At 36.2% G+C, this 23,504-nt stretch overlaps 2 protein-coding genes across 2 annotated transcripts; both read left to right on the forward strand.

The window, feature by feature from the left end:
* The first annotated feature begins 6,966 nt into the window (after positions 1–6,966).
* LOC135679720 (beta-eudesmol synthase-like) lies at positions 6,967–8,050 on the forward strand. Its single transcript, XM_065193701.1, has 2 exons — positions 6,967–7,231; positions 7,674–8,050. The coding sequence occupies exons 1-2, from the start codon at positions 6,967–6,969 to the stop codon at positions 8,048–8,050; spliced, it is 642 nt and encodes a 213-aa protein (XP_065049773.1).
* On the forward strand, positions 7,396–10,152 carry LOC135680009 (beta-eudesmol synthase-like). The gene is made up of 5 exons (XM_065193989.1): positions 7,396–8,046; positions 8,227–8,445; positions 8,644–8,779; positions 8,980–9,228; positions 9,707–10,152. Exons 3-5 carry the CDS (start codon positions 8,681–8,683, stop codon positions 9,998–10,000), a joined length of 642 nt encoding a protein of 213 aa, XP_065050061.1. The 5' UTR covers positions 7,396–8,046; positions 8,227–8,445; positions 8,644–8,680; the 3' UTR covers positions 10,001–10,152.
* The last annotated feature ends 13,352 nt before the right edge of the window (positions 10,153–23,504 follow it).

Raw genomic sequence — 23,504 nt, forward strand, 5'->3', positions numbered from 1 at the left:
AAATACAAAAATTAAATCACCAAAACCCTTTGTTCTGATGCCAGTTGATGGGGATATAAATAGGAATAACCTTTGTATATGAACAAATACTAGAAGACCAAAATACGTAACGGAATTAAATGGAACCACAATCAAATAGAACACCAAGATATACGTGGAAAATCCCTTCAATGTAAAGGGTAAAAACCACGGGGCAAACTAGAGATAATATACTATGAGAATAATGAATATACAAATCTCAATCTCTTGCCCTAAACCCTAGCAACAATCACACGAGAATAACTGGAATATAAGGATCACGTCACTGCTTACAATATCTAAAACCTCCCTAAGTAATCACAGCAAGAGTCTACTATAGATTTGATCTAACCTGAGATAAGAACACTACTAGATGATTGAGAACAGCCTCTCTGCGTTGTCCTTATCTTCTTCCCTTTCTTTCTCTTCCATTTCTGCCTTGTTTTCCTCCTTTTCTTTGGAATCCCATGGCTATTTTCTTCTCCCACGTTGCTGCCCTATTTATGCCTTTTTCTGCCTCCAAAACGTAGCCACCACACTCCCCTAATGTTAATTAGGTTTAGGTTAAGAGAGGGGGTGAGCTGTGGGCTACCCAAGCCCACTATGGGCTGAATTTGTGGGCTGCCAGCCCAACAACCTTCCTCTTCAGCTTATACGGGAGGCTGTCTCATGACTCCTCAATATGAAGCCATGCCGACCAACTGTCGGTATATCTCCTATCTTTCTTTTGGTAAAGTTTTTGTCAACATGTCTGTTTCTTTGTCATCTGTGTGAATATTCTGAAGCTGCAATTGCTTCTCTTCAAATACATTTCGAATCTAGTGGTATCTGATATCTATATGCTTTGACTTGGAATAAAACATTGGGTTATTACACAAATGGATGACACTCTGGCTGTCACAATGCACCACATAATTTTCCTGTTTTAGCCCCAATTCTTGTAAAAATTCTTTCATCCATAACATTTCTTTGCATATCTCTGTAGTAGCAATATATTCTGCTTCTGTGGTGGAGAGAGCAATACACCTTTGCAACCTGGATTACCATGACACAGCTCCCCCTGCAAAAGTATGTACAAAACCTGAAGTAGACTTTCTCGTATCTATATCTCTTGCCATATCTGTATCTATATAACTTGTCAACACATGTGGTCCACCTTCAAAGCTTAAACAAACCTTAGAGCTCCCTCTGAGATATCTAAAAATCCACTTCACTACTGCCCAGTGCTCTTTGCTTGGATTTGCAAGAAATCTACTAGTAACACCAACTGCATATGCGATGTCTGGCTTCGTACATACCATTGCATACATTAAACTTCCAACTACTGAAGCATAAGGAACCTTTTGCATTTTCTCCTTCTCCTCATCACTTGACGGACTTTGTTCTGAGCACAACTTGAAGTGACCTGCAAGAGGAGAACCAACTGGCTTTGCATTGCTCATACTGAATCTTTCCAATATCTTCTCGATGTATTTCTCCTGTGACAACCAAATCTTCTTATTTTTCCTATCACGGGAAATTTGCATACCTAGTATTTGCTTTGCTGGCCCCATGTCCTTCATTGCAAAAGACTTAATTAGCTCCTTCAATCTGTCAATTTTAGACATATCTTTCCCAAGAATAAGTATGTCATCAACATAAATTAAGAGAATAATAAAATCCTCACCAAATGCACAATGATCTGAAGCCGTTCTTTTGTATCCATTTTCTATCATAAATGAATCAAACTTTCTGTACCACTGTCTTGGAGCTTACTTTAGCCCATACAAGCTCTTCTTCAATTTGTAGACAAAGTTCTCTTTACCTTTAACTTTGAAGCCTTCTGGTTGCTCCATATAAATTTTCTCCTCCAAATCCCCATGAAGGAAAGCTGTATTCACATCTAACTGCCCAACCTCCAAGTCCTGGCTAGTAGCAATACCAAGAGCAACACGAATAGAAGACATTTTCTTGCTTAACATGTCCTGCAGGTAGATCAACATCAGGCTCTACACTATCTTCCTGCACATCTCCCCCATCACCGTGATACACTGGAGGAATAATTGGGTCACAATCTCAAATCTTCAAAAGTTTGATCCTCAAAGAAGACTACATCTCTGCTTCTAAACACCTTCTGCTTTTCTGGATCCCAAAGCTCGTAACCAAAATAATCATGTGAGTAACCAAGAAAAATACATTCTTTAGTCTTACCATCCAGCTTGGACCTCTCATTATTTGGAACATGTGCAAATGCACGATAACTAAACATTCTCAAATACTTATAGGAAACATCTTTCCCTAACCATACATGCTCTGCAACATCACCATCTAGGGTCGTACATGGTGATAAGTTGATCACATCAACTGCAGTCCTCAAAGCCTCATCCCAAAACCTTTTGGGTAGCTTGGCCTGTGAAAGCATACATTTGATCTTTTCCATGATGGTGTGGTTCATCCTCTCTGCAATTGCATTATGCTGAGGTGTACCAGGAACTATCATCTCATGTTGGATCCCATGTGACCTGCAATAGTTATTAAACAATCCTATATACTCACAACCATTATCTGGTCTTATGCATTTTAATTTCTTTTCTATCTCGCTTTCAACCCTAGCATGAAACTCTTTGAAGACATTAATTACCTGATCTTTAGTCTTCAAAGCATAGGCCCAAACTTTCTTAGAAAAATCATCTATAAAAGTGACAAAATAAAGTACACCACTTATACCAAGAACATTAACAGATCCACTATGAGTTTTTGTCCTCAAAGGACCACATACATCTTTATAAACATGGTCTAAGACATGCATTTTTCTAGACAAAGTAGGACTAGCAAATGAAACTCTATGTTGTTTACCTGCCAAACAATCAATACAAGGGTTTAGATATATACCTTTGAGGTCTGGTAATATCTCTCTCTTTCTTGGAAAGAGCTTGCAGCCCCTTCTCGCTCATGTGTCCCAGTCGCCTATGCCACAACTCCATGCTGAAGTCTTTTTCTGTAGCATTTAATTGCTCACGATAAGCTTTAGCCTGCAACATATACAAAGTATTACATTTCTTTCCATTAGCTATAACAAGAGAACCCTTACTGAGCTTCCATTGCCCTTTGTGAAATCTGCTATCATAGTCTTCATCATCTAGCCTTCCAACTGAAATTAGATTCAGCCTCAAGTCAACCACATGCCTCACATCCTTAAGCACCAACTTGCAGCCAAGGTTGGTCTTTAAATGGATATCACCCATGCCTATGGTGTCTGTTGTGCCATAGTTGCCCATCTTAACAACACCAAAATTTCCAGACCTGTATGTAGCAAAAAACTTCCTCCGTGGTGTAGCATGATAAGAAGCACCTGTGTCAATCACCCACTCAAGATCCTGACACATACAAGAAAAAATATCATCAGAAGGAGACAAAATCAAATAATCACCACCCTGCACTGTAGCTGTAGTATTATCCTTTGACTCTATAGACTCTACTTCTTTTCCCTTTTTCTTATTCTTCTTAGGTTGCTTACATTGGTTCTTGTAATGTCCTTTCTCACCATAGTTATAGCAAACAATATCTTTTCTTGATCTTGACTTGCTCCTACCCATACGTGAACTGCTTCTAGACTTTGACCTTCCTTTGTTTTTAGAGATAAGTGCCTGTGAATCATTCTGAGATGTTGCCGAACTCTTTCTTCTCAGCTCCTCAATCAACAAACTGTTTGTTACTTGAGTCATAGTGACAACACCATCTGGCGCAGAATTACTGAGGGAAACCGCCAGTGTCTCCCAACTTTCTGGTAATGAACTGAGGAGTAACAATGCTTGTAACTCATCATCAAGAGACATTTTTATAGAGGATAACTGGTTAGTAATACTTTACATTTCATTCAAATGTTCAGCAATAGAAGCACTCTCTCTATATTTTAGGTTCACAAGTTTTCTGATCAAAAAAGCTTTGTTGCCAGCTGTTTTTCTTTCATAGAAACTTTCCAACTTTTTCCAATGAGAATATGCAGAAATTTCAGTAGAAACATGGTGAAAGACACTATCATCAAGCCACTGTCTAATAAAACAAATTGTTTTTCGATCTAACCTCTTCCACTCATCATCTGTCATAGTTGTAGGTTTTGCACTATCCCAAGAGATCTTCCATTCTTGGTTTTCGTATCATCCAATTGTTTCCATTTAAACTAATCATGCGAGAAACATTACTAGCCTCCATGTTCAAATACAAAATTAAATCACCAAAACCCCTTGCTCTGATACATGTTGATGGGGATATAAAGAGGAATAACCTTTGTATATGAACAAATACTAGAAGTCCACAATATGCAGCGGAATTAAATGGAAGCACAATCAAATAGAACACTAAGATATATGTGGAAAACCCCTTCAATGTGAAGAGTAAAAATCACGGGGCAAACTAGAGATAATCCACTATGAGAATAATGAATATACAAATCTCAATCTTTTGCCCTAAACCCTAGCAACAATCACAAGAGAATACCTGAGATACAAGGATCACGTCATTGTCCACAATATCTAAAACCTCCCCAAGTAATCACAGTAAGAATCTACTATAGATTTGATCTAACCTGAGATGAGAACACTGCTAGATAATTGAGAACAGCCTCTCTGCGTTGTCCTTGTCTTCTTCCCTTTCTTTCTCTTCATTTTCTGCCTTATTTTCCTCCTTTTCTTTGAAATCCTATGGCTATTTTCTTCTCCTACGTTGCTGCCCTATTTACGCTTTTTTCTGTCTCTAAAACGTAACCACCACACCTCCCTAATGTTAATTAAGGTTAGATTAGGAAAGGAGATGAGCTGTGAACTACCCAAACCCACTATAAGCTGAATTTATGGGCTGCTAACCCAAGAAGTTCAGCTGCTAACACAATTATCTTTTTTTTTTGTTTTTGGAAAGGCTAATGAATGCGACAGCCGAGCAGCTGTAACTCTCTTTCTTAAGTGCTAATTCATTCTCTTTTTCCAAAAACAAAAACAAAACTGTTGCTGTAGCTCACATTATGTCCAAATGTACCTCTTATTTGAGGCTGCATTGAGGCTGCATTTACAGGTGACTCCCCCACCACAGAGAAGAGATAAGCACATCCACGTGTTCGCGGAAGGGCGTCAAACACGAAAACAAACTCACAAAGTATTTATTTGAATACTTGTATTTATTTGATGGAAACACGTATTTATTTGAATTTGAGTCAAGTAAAATCCAACATGTTTTGAGTATAATTTTTCTATATTAAGTAAAATCCAAAACGTTCGATGAATACCACTTGATCCGAGCGTTTGTGAGACTACTTTATCATGTTGTACCACTTGAGGATATCAGATTAGTTGATAACAAAACGTTCAATCAATAGTATATACGCAGCAGATTTAGATGATCTAGTAGTACGTACACTCAGATTTAGATAATCTCCAAAACATTCAATGATATTAGTATGTACACAGCAGCTTAGCTGATAACAAACCTGACGATTAATAGTAAGGCCATGAAATCAAATCCCGCTTGCCGGTAACAAAAAAAAAAGAAATACTCTATTGGATCTACATTGCTTAGGTCATACATCCTTGGGTTTCATAATGATGGCATAAATATATCATTATAGATTCGAATAATTCGCTAAGCATGTGCGAGCATCGACATGTGGGCCATCAACTTCCAAATCCTTTCATCTAAAAATCTCATGTGAACTTTTTTTTTTTTTTTTGTATGTTAACATATTTATATCAAAGAGACGATCTCTCTTTGAAATTAGTAATTGCTGCTTTAGTACTATGCCGTGCAACCAACCACACACATCCACATCTGGGAAAAATATTTGAGAATTCTATTACTGAAACTTGATTACTCCGAACAACAAAATCTATAGATTCCTTGGTTATATCTTAATCTTAAAAACAAATCAAAATGAAACTATTGATCTTAATATCTACTTTGATAGGATTTGGAATTCCTCACTCAGTCTTATGCTCAAAATTGGTCCCAAACACCTTCTCTAGCATGAACCCTTTTGTGTTTTAATTTTTCGTTATGTTATGTCATGTTATTTTTTTAATTTATTATTTTATAAAATGAGAATTATTTCGTCGATTAATCAAATTGGAGGTTTGATGATTGAATAAAGATGAAGCATCCCAAAATGAACCACATTATTTGTTGTAGATTGATGAAGAATATGTAGATAGGTTTTGAAAGAAATTTAACCCTTTAAAGTAAAAAAGAGTTCAATTAATACACACATGGAAAAAATGTTAAAAGTTAAACTAAAGTTTATATAATATTATTTATAGTTTGAGAGTGAGTAGACTGATATGATGAGTTTCACACTGTTTAGAGTTTATTATAAAACTTAAGTTAATATACGATTATATACATGATTTATAGTTCTATTACGAGAGTGAGAGCAAGGGTGATGGATGCAAAACTAATTATATCTCGTCTTTTTCCTATATTATTAGAAGCAAAACTAATCATAGGACGTCAATTAAAGATGATGGATAAGCTAAAACATAAGCCAATAAAAAAGGAGCGTACAATCCCTGATGACTCATTCGTTATCTTCTTTCTCATAAAACGTGTTACTTACGAAACCAAACCAGATTTAAGACTATAAATTGCTACACAAGGTTGCAGGCTCTCGCCATCCTCTCATCACTTGCATCCAGATCAGAATGGAGAACGTAATTTCGCAGCCACACGTTCCAGGTGATGAAGTGGTGATTCGCAAGTCTGTAAGCTACCATCCCACCGTTTGGGGTGATTACTTTATCTTACAGGCCCAGTCCTCCCCCAGTACACAGGCATGTATATACACATATATCTCACATATGTTCTAAGTTTTAGGCAAGAAACTCTCCGAGAACGAATGGTGTCAATGTTTCATTAACATGAAAAATGTGCGCATGTTACTTTCTTTCGGTTTTGTTGGTTGAACAATTAATTGCTATGCTATGGAGGATGCAGGAGTGCGATGCAAGGATGCAAGAGAGAGCAGCAGAACTGATGGAGCAGGTAAGAAGCATGTTCAAGGACACTACCGACATCTTGCATACTATGGACTTGGTCGATTCAATCCAGCTTCTTGGATTGAGTTATCACTTCGAGAAAGAAATAAGTGAAGCATTAAACCGAGTCCATGATGCCGATTTTAACGATCATGGTCTCTACGATACTGCTCTCCGGTTTCGCCTGCTGAGACAACAAGGGTATCATGTGACCCCTGGTAATATGCTCTTACGTTTCCTTGGAGTAGATGTATTTGTATGTTTTATCTATAATTATGTTTGCAAAAGTAATATTTACATATATTACTTTTGCAAACATAATACATATATATAAATACATATATATATATATATGTATATATATATATATGTATATATATATATATATACATATATATATATATATATACATATATATATATATATACATATATATATTAATTCCAAAACAATACGATCTTCTTTAATCATCTTTTATTTAATTCAATCATAGAGGTTGGCAGTACCAAAAATATTTTCTCCGGTAAAATAGACATAAAAATCACACACAAAAGTCATTGTATTGATTATCACGTAATCACTTAAAACAGTAAATTAATTTTGATAATATGACTGTATGTTTTTTTTTTCTCAAAACCAAAACTCTATGTATTTCTGTAGTTGTCTTTAACAAGTTCAAAGATGAGGGAGGGAGTTTCATGTCTACCTTGGGGAGTGATGTGAAAGGACTGTTAAGCTTGTACAACGCAGCCTATCTTGGGACTCATGGGGAGATCATTCTTGATGAAGCCATCTCTTTTACGAGGAATAGCCTAGTGTCTGCATTAGCTGATCTTAAACCACCATTAACAACGCAAGTGTCTCTTGACCTCGAGACACCTCTCTGTAGAAGAATGAGAAGGCTCCTGGCAAGAGATTACATCTCTATATACCAAGAGGATGCCACACGAGTTGATGCCATCCTGGAGTTTGCAAAGTTGGACTTCAATTTGTTGCAATCTCTTCATCGCGAGGAACTTAAGAACATCACCAAGTAAGCTCCTCCTCACTTTTGAATTCCCTGGAGCTATATTTCTTCTGGAATTTTATAAAGAAAAAAAGATACAATCAAGTTGCAAATGTAAACAAGCGAAGGCTAATTGCTGAGTTTGGTTCCTCCTCCCATCAAACATTAATTGATATGTAATCATTTTGATTTGTGAACTACTTGAAGGTGGTGGAATGATTTAGCCTCCTAAAAAAATCTCAGTTTTGCTCGAGATAGATCGGTGGAATGCTATTTCTGGATCCTGGGGGTATACTTTGAGCCCTACTATTCTCGTGCACGAGTGATAACGACCAAGGTGATTGCCCTTACTTCAATTCTAGACGACATATATGATGTCTATAGCACATTGGAGGAGAGTCAACGACTAACTGAGGCAATTCAAAGGTTCGTAAATCTTATATCGATGGACAGATTACCTTTTACTATCATGGCTCAATAGATGATAACAAAAAGTGCCATTGATAATATCACATAAGAAAATAAAATATCACATAATAGTTTTAGTCATTGTGTATAGCAAAATAACAATATGTATGTTTATGTTCTATTTTTCTAAAGATGGTGAAACTAATACATATGCAGGTGGGACGTGAAGATTATTCATCAATTACCAGAGTACATGAAAGATTATTATCTAAAGCTAATGCACACCTTTGAAGAGTTTGAAGATTTATTGGCTTCCAGTGAGAAATATCGTATAACCTATCTAAAGGAAGCGGTGAGTGATGAGATTATAAGGTTCTTATTATTTTCACTTTTATTAATTAGCATTACATAAGTAATAAACGAATCCACTAATGGCCAATATAAAGAATAAGCGTTTGAGATGAGACAGTATTGAACTTAGATTGTCCCACTTATAGACGTTACTCATGCATTACAAACATTAAGGAATGGTTTTGTTTTACTTGTGTACAGATGAAAGATTTATCTGAAGCTTATTTTGAGGAATCCAAATGGAGAGATCAACATTACGTACCAACTTTGGAAGAACATCTACATGTTTCCCTCATCAGTTCAGGATATCCTACGCTCCAATGTGCTTCTTTCGTTGGAATGGGAGAAATAGCAACTAAGGAGGCATTTCAATGGATTACTAGTTTCCCAAAGATTGTCCAAGCTTCTGCAATAATTTGTCGTATCATGAATGACATTACTTCACATGAGGTATGGTCATAATATAATCTCCTGTGTTTTATATCATATAAACATTTTTCATAGTAAATTTTGCACTGATTTCTGTCATAGTAGAAATATGATGACACAAAAAAAAGAAAAATAAAATAACATACATTCTCCGATTAGATGAGATGGACCATAATTGAGGTTTAATAGGTAATCTCCAAAGTTGTCTTCAATATTCCTTCTATTTATCTCCTCAAAAGCATTTCTTATCTCACTCAATTGCATTATCAAAGTTTTGCTGAACTCCTTAAATGATTTTATATTAAGAAATCTAGTACAAACAAAAAAACCCCGTTCGTAAGCTTCCACATCTGTAGATTCCCAAATTCCTTTCATCTATACCTTATTATTGATAATAGTCTATCAATTTGTTTTAATATAATGAACATGTAAATCCTCAAAGGATCCGTTAGAATTTAGTTTGTAGATCATTAATCCTCTTTTTTCATGAAATTTACAGTTGGAACAAACTAGGGAACATGTTGCCTCCACAGTCCAATGCTACATGAAAGAATATGGAACAGATGTGCATGTGGCATGTAAGAAGCTCCAAGTTCTAGTTGATGATGCATGGAAGGATATAAATGAAGAGTGCCTCAATCAAACTGCATTCCCTGTTGCTTTACTTCAAAGGATTGTTAATTTTTCACGAATGATGGAAAATATATATAAGTACATCGATGGATACACCAACTCCTCTACGAAGACAAAGGAATATATCTCTTTGTTACTTGTACATCCTGTTCCACTTTGATTGTATGACGATGCTTGCTTCTTCTATGAATCATTTATTCTGAAATATATGTAAGCCTTTGTAAATGAATGTGTATTGTACTATGCTTGCTTCTTCTACGAATCCTTTATTCTGAAATATATGTAAGCCTTTGTAAATGAACGTGTATTGTACTGGGAAGCTGAAGCTAGTATTATCCATGGAAAACAGAAATCTTTGCTTAACAGTAGTTCAAAGCAATTTGCAAGTTGCTGGTATGTGTTACAAAATTATATTAGCTATTTGCAATTTTCACTCTTTTCAGTCTTGCCAACTTAAGAAAGGCTCTTGAAGCTGCTATGCTAAATAGAGTGTAGGGATGGTGAGGTTGGGTTTTGTAGATGCCTACATCAGATATCAAGATACTTCTTAGTTAAGTTTGGGATGATTACAATTCGGAAACATATATATTCAAGCTACATTTTGGATAAGTTAGTGATATCATATGTTGGACACTATCAGAAGATTTGGCCATGTCATTAGCGAGAACAAATGCTACTATCTCTTGAAAATCTTGTAAACAGAACAAGCAATGGGGTCGAAAACAAGATAATTCATAGCCCTCCATATTCACCAAAGACCAATATCATTTAGAACCCACAAGGTTTGACCATCAGAATTGGGACACTGCACCCCCCTCTGTAGAAGATTTAGAGAGTTGCCATAATTTAATAGGAAAGACGCACAGAAAGAAGTGATTAATGGTTTCTGCTTTAGATTGACAAAAGGGCAAGTAGTAGCATTACTGCACACTCTTAGTTGAGACGATCAATGAGAGGTGGCGGTGCAAAAGTTTCCAACAAAAAAATTTAACCTGAGGCAGCACGGGAAGCTTCCACAAACAATAAAACTAGTCCATGTTAGGATCAATCATTCCAACTGAGAAGCAAGAAAATGATAGGCAGACTTAGCAGAACAAACCCTCTTATTATCTAGCTTCTAAAACTAAAAATTATCATGTGATATATGGATTAACAATGAGATTAGAACCACCAAAGATCTATCACTAGCATGTATATTGCTGAAAGCATGCTTGAATGGACTACGAGAATCTAAAATATAGTTATCTTTGAAAACATCAACAATAGAAATATCACCAAAAAATTTAGTGAACTCTCCTCTTAAACTTTCAAGAGCGAGAAGAAACAAACCGGATTCTAGCTTTGCCATAATAATTTTGAATATTCCAAGGAAAAATCACGGCATATTTAGTTCTAACCATTTTATCTCATATACTATCAATGATGGAAAGATATTGGTCTCTGTTGGGCTTGAAGTGTATATTTCATAATAAAGGTTATCAGTCCCAAGACGTAGCATATCTAGAAAGAATATCACTATACTAATCCCTTGAAAGAATGTGCATACCCTTGGAAGAACCACAATCAACCCAGAAAGTATCTAGGATTGCTAATAATATTATTCCAAATATCATTATCCATCCAAGAGTTGCTTAAGCTGCATCTTGTGGTCATGCTATGTGATAGGGGTAATATTTGTTCCAATATATACTCAGACATGTGACAGCCCAGCCCGGGTTAAACTCATTATAAAATGTCAAATGGTTTGAGTGTCTGAGGAATCAGGTTGAGAAATCCATCCAACATCAACCTTCGTGCAGATTGATCATGGAACATGCATCCGAGTCCACATTAGGGTTTGAGGAGCGTCCAAGTCTCTTCGTCAACCAACTTAGACCTTTGAAGTGCCCACAGTTACTGCCACAGGCGACCATGGCATCACAATTCGGATTTGTTGCCAATGAGTCACTCAAACCAAATATGGAACAATTGATGTGGCAGATAAGAAACATGAATAACGGAGAGCGACACAAGAGGCAATAAAACACAAAAAGACCTGAATCCTTACGTCTCTTCATATCTTATGTCGATGGCGCCCATGCATGGAAACCAATTGGCATTTGTAATGCTTACGTCTCTTCATATCTTTTGTCGGTGGCCAAATTGACACATTTGTAATCCTTGCGTCGCTTCCCTATCACCACGAAGTTGCTATTTATTTTAGTTAGAACAGATACAGCCGACTTCAATTTTGATAGTATGAACTGTGAGTAGAGATATATGATGATAATATCTTTTCTCTTTCGCGTCGTGTGAAATTTGGTTTAGTAGGTAATCTCCACAAAGTAGATGAGAGTCGTGGCTCATATTTGTCTTCCTCCTCGACAGACGCAGATTTTATGTCCTCATAAATTCCAACACAAGGCAGCAGGCTCTCCGCCACCTCGCATGTTTAATTAGTCTTCACATAAAATAAGAATGGAGAGTCTTAGTCTGCAATCACTTGTTCCAGATGATGAGCTGATGGTTCGCAAGTCTGTAAGCTATCGTCCGAACGTTTGGGGCGGACTACTTTATCCAACATGGCCAGTCCATCACTCCAACATCGGTATGTAACCCGGCCATCCTATCTGCCAAAGATGTTTCCAGTTTTCAGCAAGAAGGTCACCTGGAAAGAGGGGTGTTGAAAATTTAGCTCCAGCTAAATAGCACTCATGCTTAAACTGGTCCTTCATCGACAGAGTTGGGGTTTCCTGCGGTTTCAGTACCATGAAAAATCTCCCTTTTCTCGTCTATTGCAGGAAGAGTGTGATACAACGATAAAAGAGAGAGTTGCGGAACTGATGGAGCAGATAAGAAGCATGTCCAAGGATCCTACTGACATCTTGCAAACTATGAATTTGGTCGATTCAATCCAGCTTCTTGGATTGGATTATCGCTTCGAGAAGGAAATAAGTGAAGCGTTAAACCATATCCATGATGCCCATATTGACGACCATGGTCTTTGTGACACTGCTCTCCGATTTCGACGGCTGAGACAACAAGGATATATATTATGTCTCCCCTGGTAACATGTTCATTCCCTTACGACACTGCTCTCTAGCTTTCACAATGATTGCTACATTTCACCCCATTGGGAGAAAACCCTCATTCCCAAAAATATCAATGCCACCATGATCATAGATCATAGACCCTTCACCATGATAATAGATCATGGATTAGCAATTCTTGAAGCCCTAAATTTTACAGAGGAGGAGGGCTTAAGCAAGATATGGATATGCTCTGATTCAGCTGTCTTCAATATTGCTATCCTTCGGATGAGGCTGAAGGTTGTTGAGTTCAGCTTCATCCCCTACACAACTCAACACTTCTGCTCACAATCATCTTTTCTTGGAAGGCTGATGCGACAGCCTTGCCTAGCAGCTGTAACTCTCTTTTTTTAAGTGCTAATTCATTTCCTCTTTCAGAAAAAAAACAAAACTGTAGCTGTAGCAATTCGACTGCTGAGACAACAAGGGTATCATGTGACCCCTGGTAATATGCTCTCACGTTTCCTTGGAGTAGATGTATTTGTATGTTTTCTCTATAATTTTGTGTTCGCCTCGTGTTTAATTCAGGCATAGAAAAATTATGTTTGCAGAAGTAATTCGATTTGTATTTTAGATATGATGGAGGATTTTTGTTTTTAAAAAACAACTTAATCAGCCCGTCAAAAAACAAGTCACTGAACAATCAATCCGATGGCTTCTAACAATATTAGCTGATCAATTTGCTACATAATGTCTTCTCTGTACATGAGTGACCTCACACTCTCAAAAGTTTTGATCTCCTACACATATTTTTCAATTATATTAAAAAGATGTACTTTGTTATATATATATATATATATATATATATATATATATATATATATATATATATATCGTCCATAATTGTTACTGCCTGACTAGTATAGTAATCGTCCATAATGTCTTCTCTGTACTTTTCATGATCATACTGTTGGAAAAAAATGTTAAAGCAAAAGTATTGGGTTTCTCATCAAAATACCAACTTAACATCTAAATAAAAATATCAATCAAATAAAAATATCAACCAACACAGAATAAACAATAGAGCAAATAATCACGTGAGACCAAATCTTTTAACATAGAAAATCCAACGTGGGAAAAACCATGGGACCGTAGTCCACCTCAAACTTTCACTATCAATAGTAATGATAACAGGTTTATAATAGGTCTTCTCTAGAATAATCAGAGGATCACAATAACATCAAGATCATAAATCTTAGCTCAAGAATAGCATATCTTCATCATATAGGATGGATCTCCTCAAATGAGAATTCTAGGTCTCACAGAATGGATATAGCAGGAAAGTACCTTACAGAGGATAAACTGTAGATCAACACCATTAGAATTGTAGAGTTTGCTGCAAGGATTCTCCACATAAAATTTGGGCCAAAACTGGCAACGTTTGGCCACCGATCGTCAAGCAGAAAACTCAGAAACCTTACTTTCTCTTTTTATTTTGTTAGAAAAAAACTTTCCTCACACTATGTGTTTTGCCCTATCTCATATCTTTTAATTAATAATTTTATTTCTTTGATTTAGGCTCAAACGGCCCAATTTGTCCAAGCCCACATATGGGCTGGACCCAACAATTCTCCCTCTCCAGCTCATATGGTTGGCTGTACCAAGCCCGCTCTTCGCTTACATGTTTCAAGCTTCTCCTTAGGTAAAGACTTTGTCAACATATCTGAATCAATATCATTGGTATGTACTTTTTCCAATTGTAATTCTTTCGTCTCAAGCACATCATGAATTCAGTGATATCTCACATCAATATGCTTGGATCTAGAATGGTATGTTGAATTCTTAAAGAGGTGATTGGCACTCTGACTGTCACAGTAAAGAGTATATCCTTTCTATTTCAAGCCCAATTCTGTAGAAACTTTTTCATCCATAAAGCTTCCTTGTAGGCTTAAGTAATTACTATGTATTCTACTTCTATGGTTGATAGAGCAACACACTTCTGTAACTTAGGCTGCCAAGAGATTGCTCCTCCTGCAAATGTCATCAAGACTCCCAAAGTGGACTTCTTAGAATTAGTATCACCTTCCATGTCTGCATCTGTATAACCTTCTAACACAGGTTCATCACTGCCAAAACATAAACATAACCTGGAAGTACCTCTTAGATATCTTAATATTCATTTCACTGCTGCCCAATGTTCCTTTCCAGGATTAGAGAGAAATCGACTGACAACTCCAACTGCATGAGCTATATCTAGCCTAGTATAAACCATAGCATACATCAAACTGCCTACTGCAGATGAGTAAGGCACTCTAGACATTTCTTCTTTTTCTTTCTCACTTGTAGGACATTGTTTCGAACTAAGTTTGAAATGACCTGCAAGTGGAGAACAAACTACTTTGGCTTTACTCATGTTGAATCTTTCAAGAACCTTTTCAATGTAAGTCTCCTGAGATAGCCAAATCTTCTTTTTCTTCCTATCACGAAGAATCTTCATGCCAAGTATTTATTTCACCGATCCCAAGTCTTTCATGGCAAAAGACTTACTTAGCTCTATTTTAAGCTTTTCAAATTTTCTAACATCATGGCCAACAATTAGCATATCATCAACATATAACAGTAAAATAATAAAATCATCATTTGAAAATTTTTTCATAAACACACAATGATCAGATGTGGTTCTATCATACCCTTAGCTTATCATAAAGGAATCAAACTTCTTATACCACTATCTAGGTGCCTGTTTGAGTCCAAATAAGTTTTTCCTAAGCTTACATACCATATTTTCTTTTCCTTTGACTTTGAAACCTTTTGGTTGCTCCATGTAAATTTCTTCTTCTAAGTCACCATGAAGAAATGTAGTTTTCACATCAAGTTGCTCAACTTCTAAATTCAAGCGGGCAACCAAACTAAGAACAACTCGGATAGAGGACATTTTCACAATTGGAGAAAATATTTCTTCAAAGTCAATACATTTCTTCTAACTAAATCCTTTCACAACTAGTCGTGCCTTGTATCTTTGTTGTGAGCTATTATTTTCAGTCTTCAATTTGTAAACCCACTTATTCTTGAGAGCTTTTTTCACTTTAGGCAATTTTACCAAGTCATAGGTGTGGTTCTCAAGCAAGGATCTCATCTCTTCTTGCATGGCTTTAACCCACTCACTCTTATTCTCATGTAGAATAGCTTCTTGGCTCTCCCCCATCAGTAAGCATAACATACACATGTGAAGGATATTTGGTAAATGGTTGTCGCTCTCCAGTGAATCTTCTCAATGGATTCTCAACTGGTGGTGGAGGTGCTTGTTCAGTTGGTTCAACATCATCAACTATAGGTGTATCATCACTGGTATTCTCACCACAATCTTCTTTTTCATCTCCCCCATGATCATCATGAACTGCAGGTGAAGGAACTGGACCCAAACTCCAAGGAATATAAACAGAGGTTTCTGGCCTCTCAATATTATCACCATCATCAAATAATTGGTCTTCAAGAAACACAACATCTCTGCTTCTAATAATCTTCTTGTTCATTGGATCTCATAATCTGTACATAAACTTTTCATGACCATATCCCAAGAAGATACATGCTTTTGCCTTATTATCAAGCTTGGACCTCTCATCTTTGGGAATATGAACAAATGCTTTACACCCAAAGACTCTCAAATGATTATAAGATATATCTTTTCCTTTCCATGCTCTCTCTGGAACATCACTTTCCAGAGGAACTAATGGAGAAAGATTTATGAGGTCAACTGTAGTTCTCATAGCCTCCCCCCAAAATGACTTTGGTAACTTAGCATGGGAAAGCATACACCTAATCCTTTCTTCAATGGTTCTGTTCATCCTTTCTGCCACACCGTTCTGTTGAGGAGTTTTAGAAACTGTTTTCTCAAGCCTGATACCATGGAACGTATAATAATTCTCAAAAGGACCCCTGTACTCGCGACTATTATTTAATCGAATACACTTTAGTTTTCTACTAGTTTCTCTTTCAACACTGACATGAAACTCCTTGAAAACATCGAGTACCTAGTCTTTAGATTTCAAAGCAAAAGCCAACACTTTTCTAGAATGGTCATCAATAAAAGTAACAAAATAAAGAGCACCTCCAAGAGTTCTAGTTTGCATAGTATAAACATCAGTATGAACTAAATCAATAATATCTGATCTTCTAGATAATGGATATGTCTGAAATATAACTCTATGTGTTTTTCCAGCTAAGCAATGATCACAAGATTTAATAAATGTACCTTGCAACTCTGGTAAGAATTGCTTTCTAGCAAGAGTTTGAAGTCCCTTCTCGCTGATATGTCCAAGCCTCTTATGCCAAAGATCTATACTTTCACCTTTTTGAATTGCATTAATCTCTCCTTTGTGTAGCTTAGCTTCCATGACATAAAAGGAGTTAAGTTTCTTTCCTCTTGCTACAATCAGAGAATCTTTAGTGAGTTTCCATTTGCTTTTACCAAAATAGTGTGTAAAACCCTCATCATCAAGTCTACCTGTAGATATCAAGTTAAGACGAATATCTGAAACATGCCTTACATCTTTGAGTATCAATTTGCTCCCAATATTGGTCTCCAAGCAAATATCTCCAATACCCACAATCTTAGATATACCACTGTTTCTCATTCTGACATTACCAAAATCACCAGTAGTATAAGATCTAAAGAAATCAGCATGAGAAGTAATATGAAATGAAGCACCAGAGTCAATTACCCAATTACTGTCCTGAGCTACAAGACTAACATAACCTTCATTACAGACAATAGTGATATTACCTTCAGCAGCAATCGTATTGGTCTCTTTCTCATTTGTCTTCATTTCATTCTGTTCTCGCTTCCAAAACCTACACTCTTTCTTCATGTGACCTGGCTTGTTATAGTGAAAACATTTGATATCTCTTCTAGACTTGGATCTTCCTCTATATCCATGTGGATTTCTATTATGGCTTCTTTCACGTCTTTCTTGTTTTTTAGTAACAAATGCCCCAGAAGAAGATTCACCCTATTATTTCCTTCTGGCATCTTCATTTAGCAAACTATCTTTAACCATATCTATAGTTAGAGTCCCCTCTGACGTGGAGTTACAAATTGTCACCACATATGTTTCCCAACTTTCTAGTAAAGAGTTGAGAAGTAGTAATCCTTGCATCTCATCATCTATATTCATTTTCATAGCAACCAACTTATTTGCAAGACTCTGAAATAGGCTTATGTGCTCAACAATGTTACCACCATCTTTATACACCAAATTTACAAGCCTTCTAAGGAGAGAAATTCTATTTCCCATTGTCTTTTTCGCAAAGAGGTTTTCTAACCTTTGCCAAACAACATCAGCTTTGGTTTCATCATAAATATGCTCATGCAAGTTTATATCCATCCATCTTCTAATATAAGCAATGGCTTTTTTATGTTGAACTTCCCATTCTTCATCGTCCATAGTAGAGGGTTTATCTTTAATCTTGATAGGCTTATAAAAATCTTTACAATATAGCGAATCTTCCATCAGACACCTCCAAGTGGAATAATTTGATGAGTTCAAATTAATCATATCATCTGACTACTCTATTTCAATCACACAAGAAAAACTAGCACCAAACAACCTGTTGCTCTGATACTACTTGTTGGAAAAAAATATGTTAAAGCGGAATATTCTTTTCCCTCTTTGTGTATCAAAATGGGTTCCTCATCAAAATACCAACTTGATATCTAAATAAAAATATCAACCAGCATAGAATAAATAATAGAGCAGATAATCAATCACATAGTGAGACCAAATCTTTTAATGTGGAAAACCCAATGTGGGAAAAACCACGGGACCATAGTCCACCTCAAACTTCCACTATCAATAGTAATGATAATAAGTTTACAATAGGTCTTCTCTAGAATAATCAGAGGATCACAATAACATCAAGATCATAGATCTTGGCTCAAGAATAGCATATTTTCATATTATAGGATGGATTTCCTCAAAAGAGAATTCTAGGTCTCACAGAGTGGATATAGCAAGAAAGTACCTTAAGAGGATAAACTGTAGATCAACACAATTAGGATTGTAGAGTTTGCTGCAAGGATTCTTCATATAAAATTTGGGTCAAAACTGACAATGTTTGGCCACCGATCGTCAAGTAGAAAACTCAGAAACCTTACTTTCTCTCTCTGTTTCTCTGCACGCCGCCGCATTGTACGCACGAAAAAAACTTTCCTCACGCTCAGTGTTTTGCCCTATCTCATATCTTTTAATTAATAATTTGATTTTTTTTATTTTCGCTCAAACGACTCAATTTGTTCAAGCCCACATATGGGCTGGACCAACACCTGCAATCAGATAATACACATTTGTCACTGAAAGTTCCTCTTGAAACCATCTTTGGCGTATATCATGATTTATATTTGACCTATATTTGGCATATTATAGAGATGAAATTACTATGTTCGATTTCAAGAGACTCAATGTCATTTTTTGTGAAATTGTTACAATAACGTAAATAAAATAAAACCACTTCTTGTGTTTTCTTAAAACTTTATGAATCAACAGATGTTTTTAACAAGTTCAAAGATGAGGAAGGAAATTTAGTGTCCACCGTGAAGGATGATCCAAAGGGACTTTTAAGCTTATACAATGCGGCTTGTCTACGGATACATGAGGAGACCATACTCGATGAAGCTATTTCTTTTACAAGGGACCAGCTTGCGTCCATGTTAAGTGATCTCACACCACCGTTAGCAACGCAAGTGAGACTGTTCCTTGAGAGTCCTCTCTGTAGAAGAATGAAAAGGGTCTTGGCACGAAATTTCATCTCCATCTACCAAGAGTGTGCGACACGAAATGATGCCTTACTAGAGCTGGCAAAGCTTGACTTCAATCTACTGCAATGTCTTCATCGCGACGAGAGAATAAGAGCATCTCCATGTAAGTTCTTTCCTACAGTTAGATTGATTGAGAGTTCAGGTTGAGGAGTACACTTGAATACGTAGAACACTGTCATTGTAGAAATGTTTGATTGTGTCCATCTATTTTTATCGATGTTTGGATTGACAATAACATTGTGGTTTGTGGATTGTATTGAAGATGGTGTACTTTGAGTGGTGGAATGTTATTATTGGATGCTTACGGTGTACTTTGAACCTCACTATTCTCGTGCACGAGTGATTACCACCAAGGTGATGACCATGACTTCCATCTTGGATGATATCTATGATCTCTATAGCACATTGGAGGAGAGTCAACTACTCACTGAAGCAATTCAAAGGTTTGGAAATCTCTTGCTTTTGGATAGCGTTTTTTTGTTTTATTATTGTCGAGAATGAGATATCTTATCTCAATTGATTAGAACAGCAGGTGCCATGACAAATATGCCACAATAGTTTGATTCTTTGTGGATAAAGCAAAACTAAGCTAATTGTGGGATGCCAAGGCTGTTCATCAGCTACCAGAGTATATGAAGGGCTATTTTCTGAAGCTAATCCATACCTTTGAAGAATTCAAAAATTTACTAGCACCCAGTGAGAAGTATCATTTATTTTATCTTAAGGAAGAGGTAATTTTTTTTATTTTAATGGATTTCAATTTAGATTAGTGTAATGAATTAATATTTGGTAAACAAGAAAAATCTGATTGCACGTTTCTTTTTTTTGATCTACTCTACTAATTCGAAGTCGTGCTATACTTCTAAGTGTTTTTTGCCTTCTTATTTCTTACGCAACGTCACCGTTTCCTCATCTTTATCATAGATGAAAGGTTTATCAAGATCCTATCTCGAGGAAAACAAATGGGCTTTCAAACATTATGTGCCAAACTTAGAAGAACATATGCAAATCTCGCTCATCAGTTCAGCCTATCCTTTGCTTGTTTGTGCTTCTTTTGTTGGAATGGGGGAAGTAGCTACCTGCACCTGTGACTAGCATCTCTAACCAAAAACCTCGTACCACCCTTCCCCCTTTAATCATAAGGGTCGTTGTTTGATATACCTTTTACTTGAAGCCTGCATTTCTTAATATTAACACTTATTCTGAGCATTACTTTAGTTCAAAGTTAATTCAAATTGGTACTTGGAATAAAAATAAAATTAGTGATACGAATGGTGCTATTATGTATGAGCAAATATCTAAGATTGGTATTCCTAAAATGCTGCATTTGGAAACTTGGCACTAATAAACGATCGACCACTAGAACAACATACCTTTTTCTTAGAGACCAGTATTTCCCCGTTGAACGAGAGGACTGGGTGAGCCCTTTAAGTTTCAAAGTCATTGCATGATTTTGACTCTGTTGTGACTGAGAAATTGCTCGGCCACATCCGGGAGCACTACAATATCCCAAGTGATAGGATCGTAGAGTTTGTAACAACTGAAATTCTCTAAATAACCTAGCAAAATATATTTTTGACTTTTATCTTCTAATTTTGTTCTGTTTTCTTCTGGTATTTTAGCAAATGCAATAATTCCAAAAATTCTCAAATGATCAACTCTTGGTTTTTATAAGCTTCATGCTTCTTCTGGTGTAATGTTACCAATTTGTTTTATCGGAAACCTGTTAAGCAAATAAATTACACAAGCAATAGCATCTCCTCAAAATTCGTTAGGAATTTTTCTTTCCTTTAACATGCATCAGACCATATTAAGGATAGTCCTATTTTTTCTTTCTGAGACACCATTCTGTTGAGGTGTATATGACATGGTGAATTGATGTAGAATTTCATTATTTCTACAAAAAATTTAAATTTATTTGATATATATTCACTACCCCTATCTGTTCTTAAATATTTAATTTTATAATAACTTTATCTTTCAACCAAATCCTTAAATTCTTTGAATTTGCTTAAAACTTCTTTCTTTTATTTTAATATATAAACCTAAATTTTGCCACTATGATCATCAGTGAAGGCAAGAAAATATATGCTTCCTCTAAGTGATACTGGATTGATAGGGCCACAAATATCTAAGTGTACCGGATCAAGTCGATGCCATGCTCTTTTTGTTATTCTGACTTTAAAATGCTTTCTTTCTAGCTTACCCATGACACATACTTCACATAATTTTGATGGGCGATCAATTTTTGGCATTCATGTTATCATATTATACTTCTCTAGAAGTTTCAAAGCCTCAAAATTTAAGTGCGCGTATCTAAGATGCTAAATATAGAAATATCCTCAATATCAGTTTTAAAATAATTTGATTGATCAAAAATACTTAAATGCAGAGGAAACATTCTATTCTTTGCCATTTTCACATGTGATATCAATATTTTATTCTTGTCATGAATTGAGAGAGCTATATCTTTCATCTCAATATCATAACCTTTTTTTAAATAATTGTCCTAAGCTTAGAATATTATTTTTCATATCAGGAATATAATAAACATCTGAAATATATAATTCTTTGCTATTATTAAGTTCAAGGAGAATTTTACTTTTGCCTCTTACTGGTCTTTGAGATAAATCACCAAATGTAATGTTCCCGGAATAACTTGTATTCATTTTTTAAAATAGCTCTTTGTTGCCACACATATCATTTAAGGCTCTTATATCTAGATACCATGTCAAAGACTGATCATCTTTCAAATTATCATAACTCATTAGCAAAACTTGATTTTCATTCTTTTTTTTATTTCTCAAAAAAATTTGCCTTATCACCTTGATTGTTAAGATTATAATAACATTCATAAGAGTAATGTTCATACCTTTTGTAAATATAGCATTGTATTTCAGACCTTTTAGAGTTTCTGTCACGTCCATGGCATTGACCACATCACATCCTCAACCATAACCTCGGCCTCTTTAGCTAGAATTTTCTCCAACATTTTCATTGTTTGGAGATTCTTGATTGGTGTGATTTCTGCCTCCTCTTCCTCTTTGTCCTCGTCCTCTTCCTCTTTGAGAATTTGATTCATAAACTTGAAGGGAACCCATAAGTTCTTGTTGAATCTCATATTTTGATGATAAAATCAATTGATGGGTTAATTGATCTAATCCATATTATTAAGTTAAGTGTGCAGGATTAACTACGATAGCCAGAAAACACAAAGCAAGAATACCGGAGTCAAGTTCGATGGACATTTAAGAGTCCGAAGAATCGTCGGAGATGCTGCCGGAACCAACCGAGAAGAAATTGGGAACTTGTCGGAAGTTTTGGAAGTTCGCTGAAGAGATCGTCGGAGCTTCACGGAGATCACCGAGAAGGCTCGGCTACTCGTTAAAGTCATAACAAGATCAGGAGGTCACTGGGAGTACGTCGGAAGAAGTTCGTCGGAAAGCTCGCCGGAACAAGACTCGACGTTTGCAGTTGAAAACTTGCTTAGGATGTTTTTAGTAATGTAGTTCACTTGTAATTAGGATTAGGAATAAGAGATAATCCTATATCCTAGTTAGGGGCCAACTAGGCCCAAAATTAGATTTGGTTTAGGCTAAATTTAAGCCCAACCAGTGAACCGGAGAGCCAGGCGGTGGCACCTCCTAGCACCCGAGAGCTGGGCGGTGGCACCGCCAGCATCGGGAACCAAAGAGGATTCAAATTTTGGAGCCCAAATTTGAATCCTCTTTAGGCCTATAAATACCCCTCAAATCTCAGCTGAGATTACAACTTTTTGAGAAGTAATTGATTGAGAGAAAGGTCTTAGAAAGTCTTAGCAAGTCTTGTTTTTCAATTTGCTA

This window comes from Musa acuminata, chromosome BXJ1-7 (assembly GCF_036884655.1).
Source record: "Musa acuminata AAA Group cultivar baxijiao chromosome BXJ1-7, Cavendish_Baxijiao_AAA, whole genome shotgun sequence".
Lineage (NCBI taxonomy): Eukaryota > Viridiplantae > Streptophyta > Magnoliopsida > Zingiberales > Musaceae > Musa > Musa acuminata.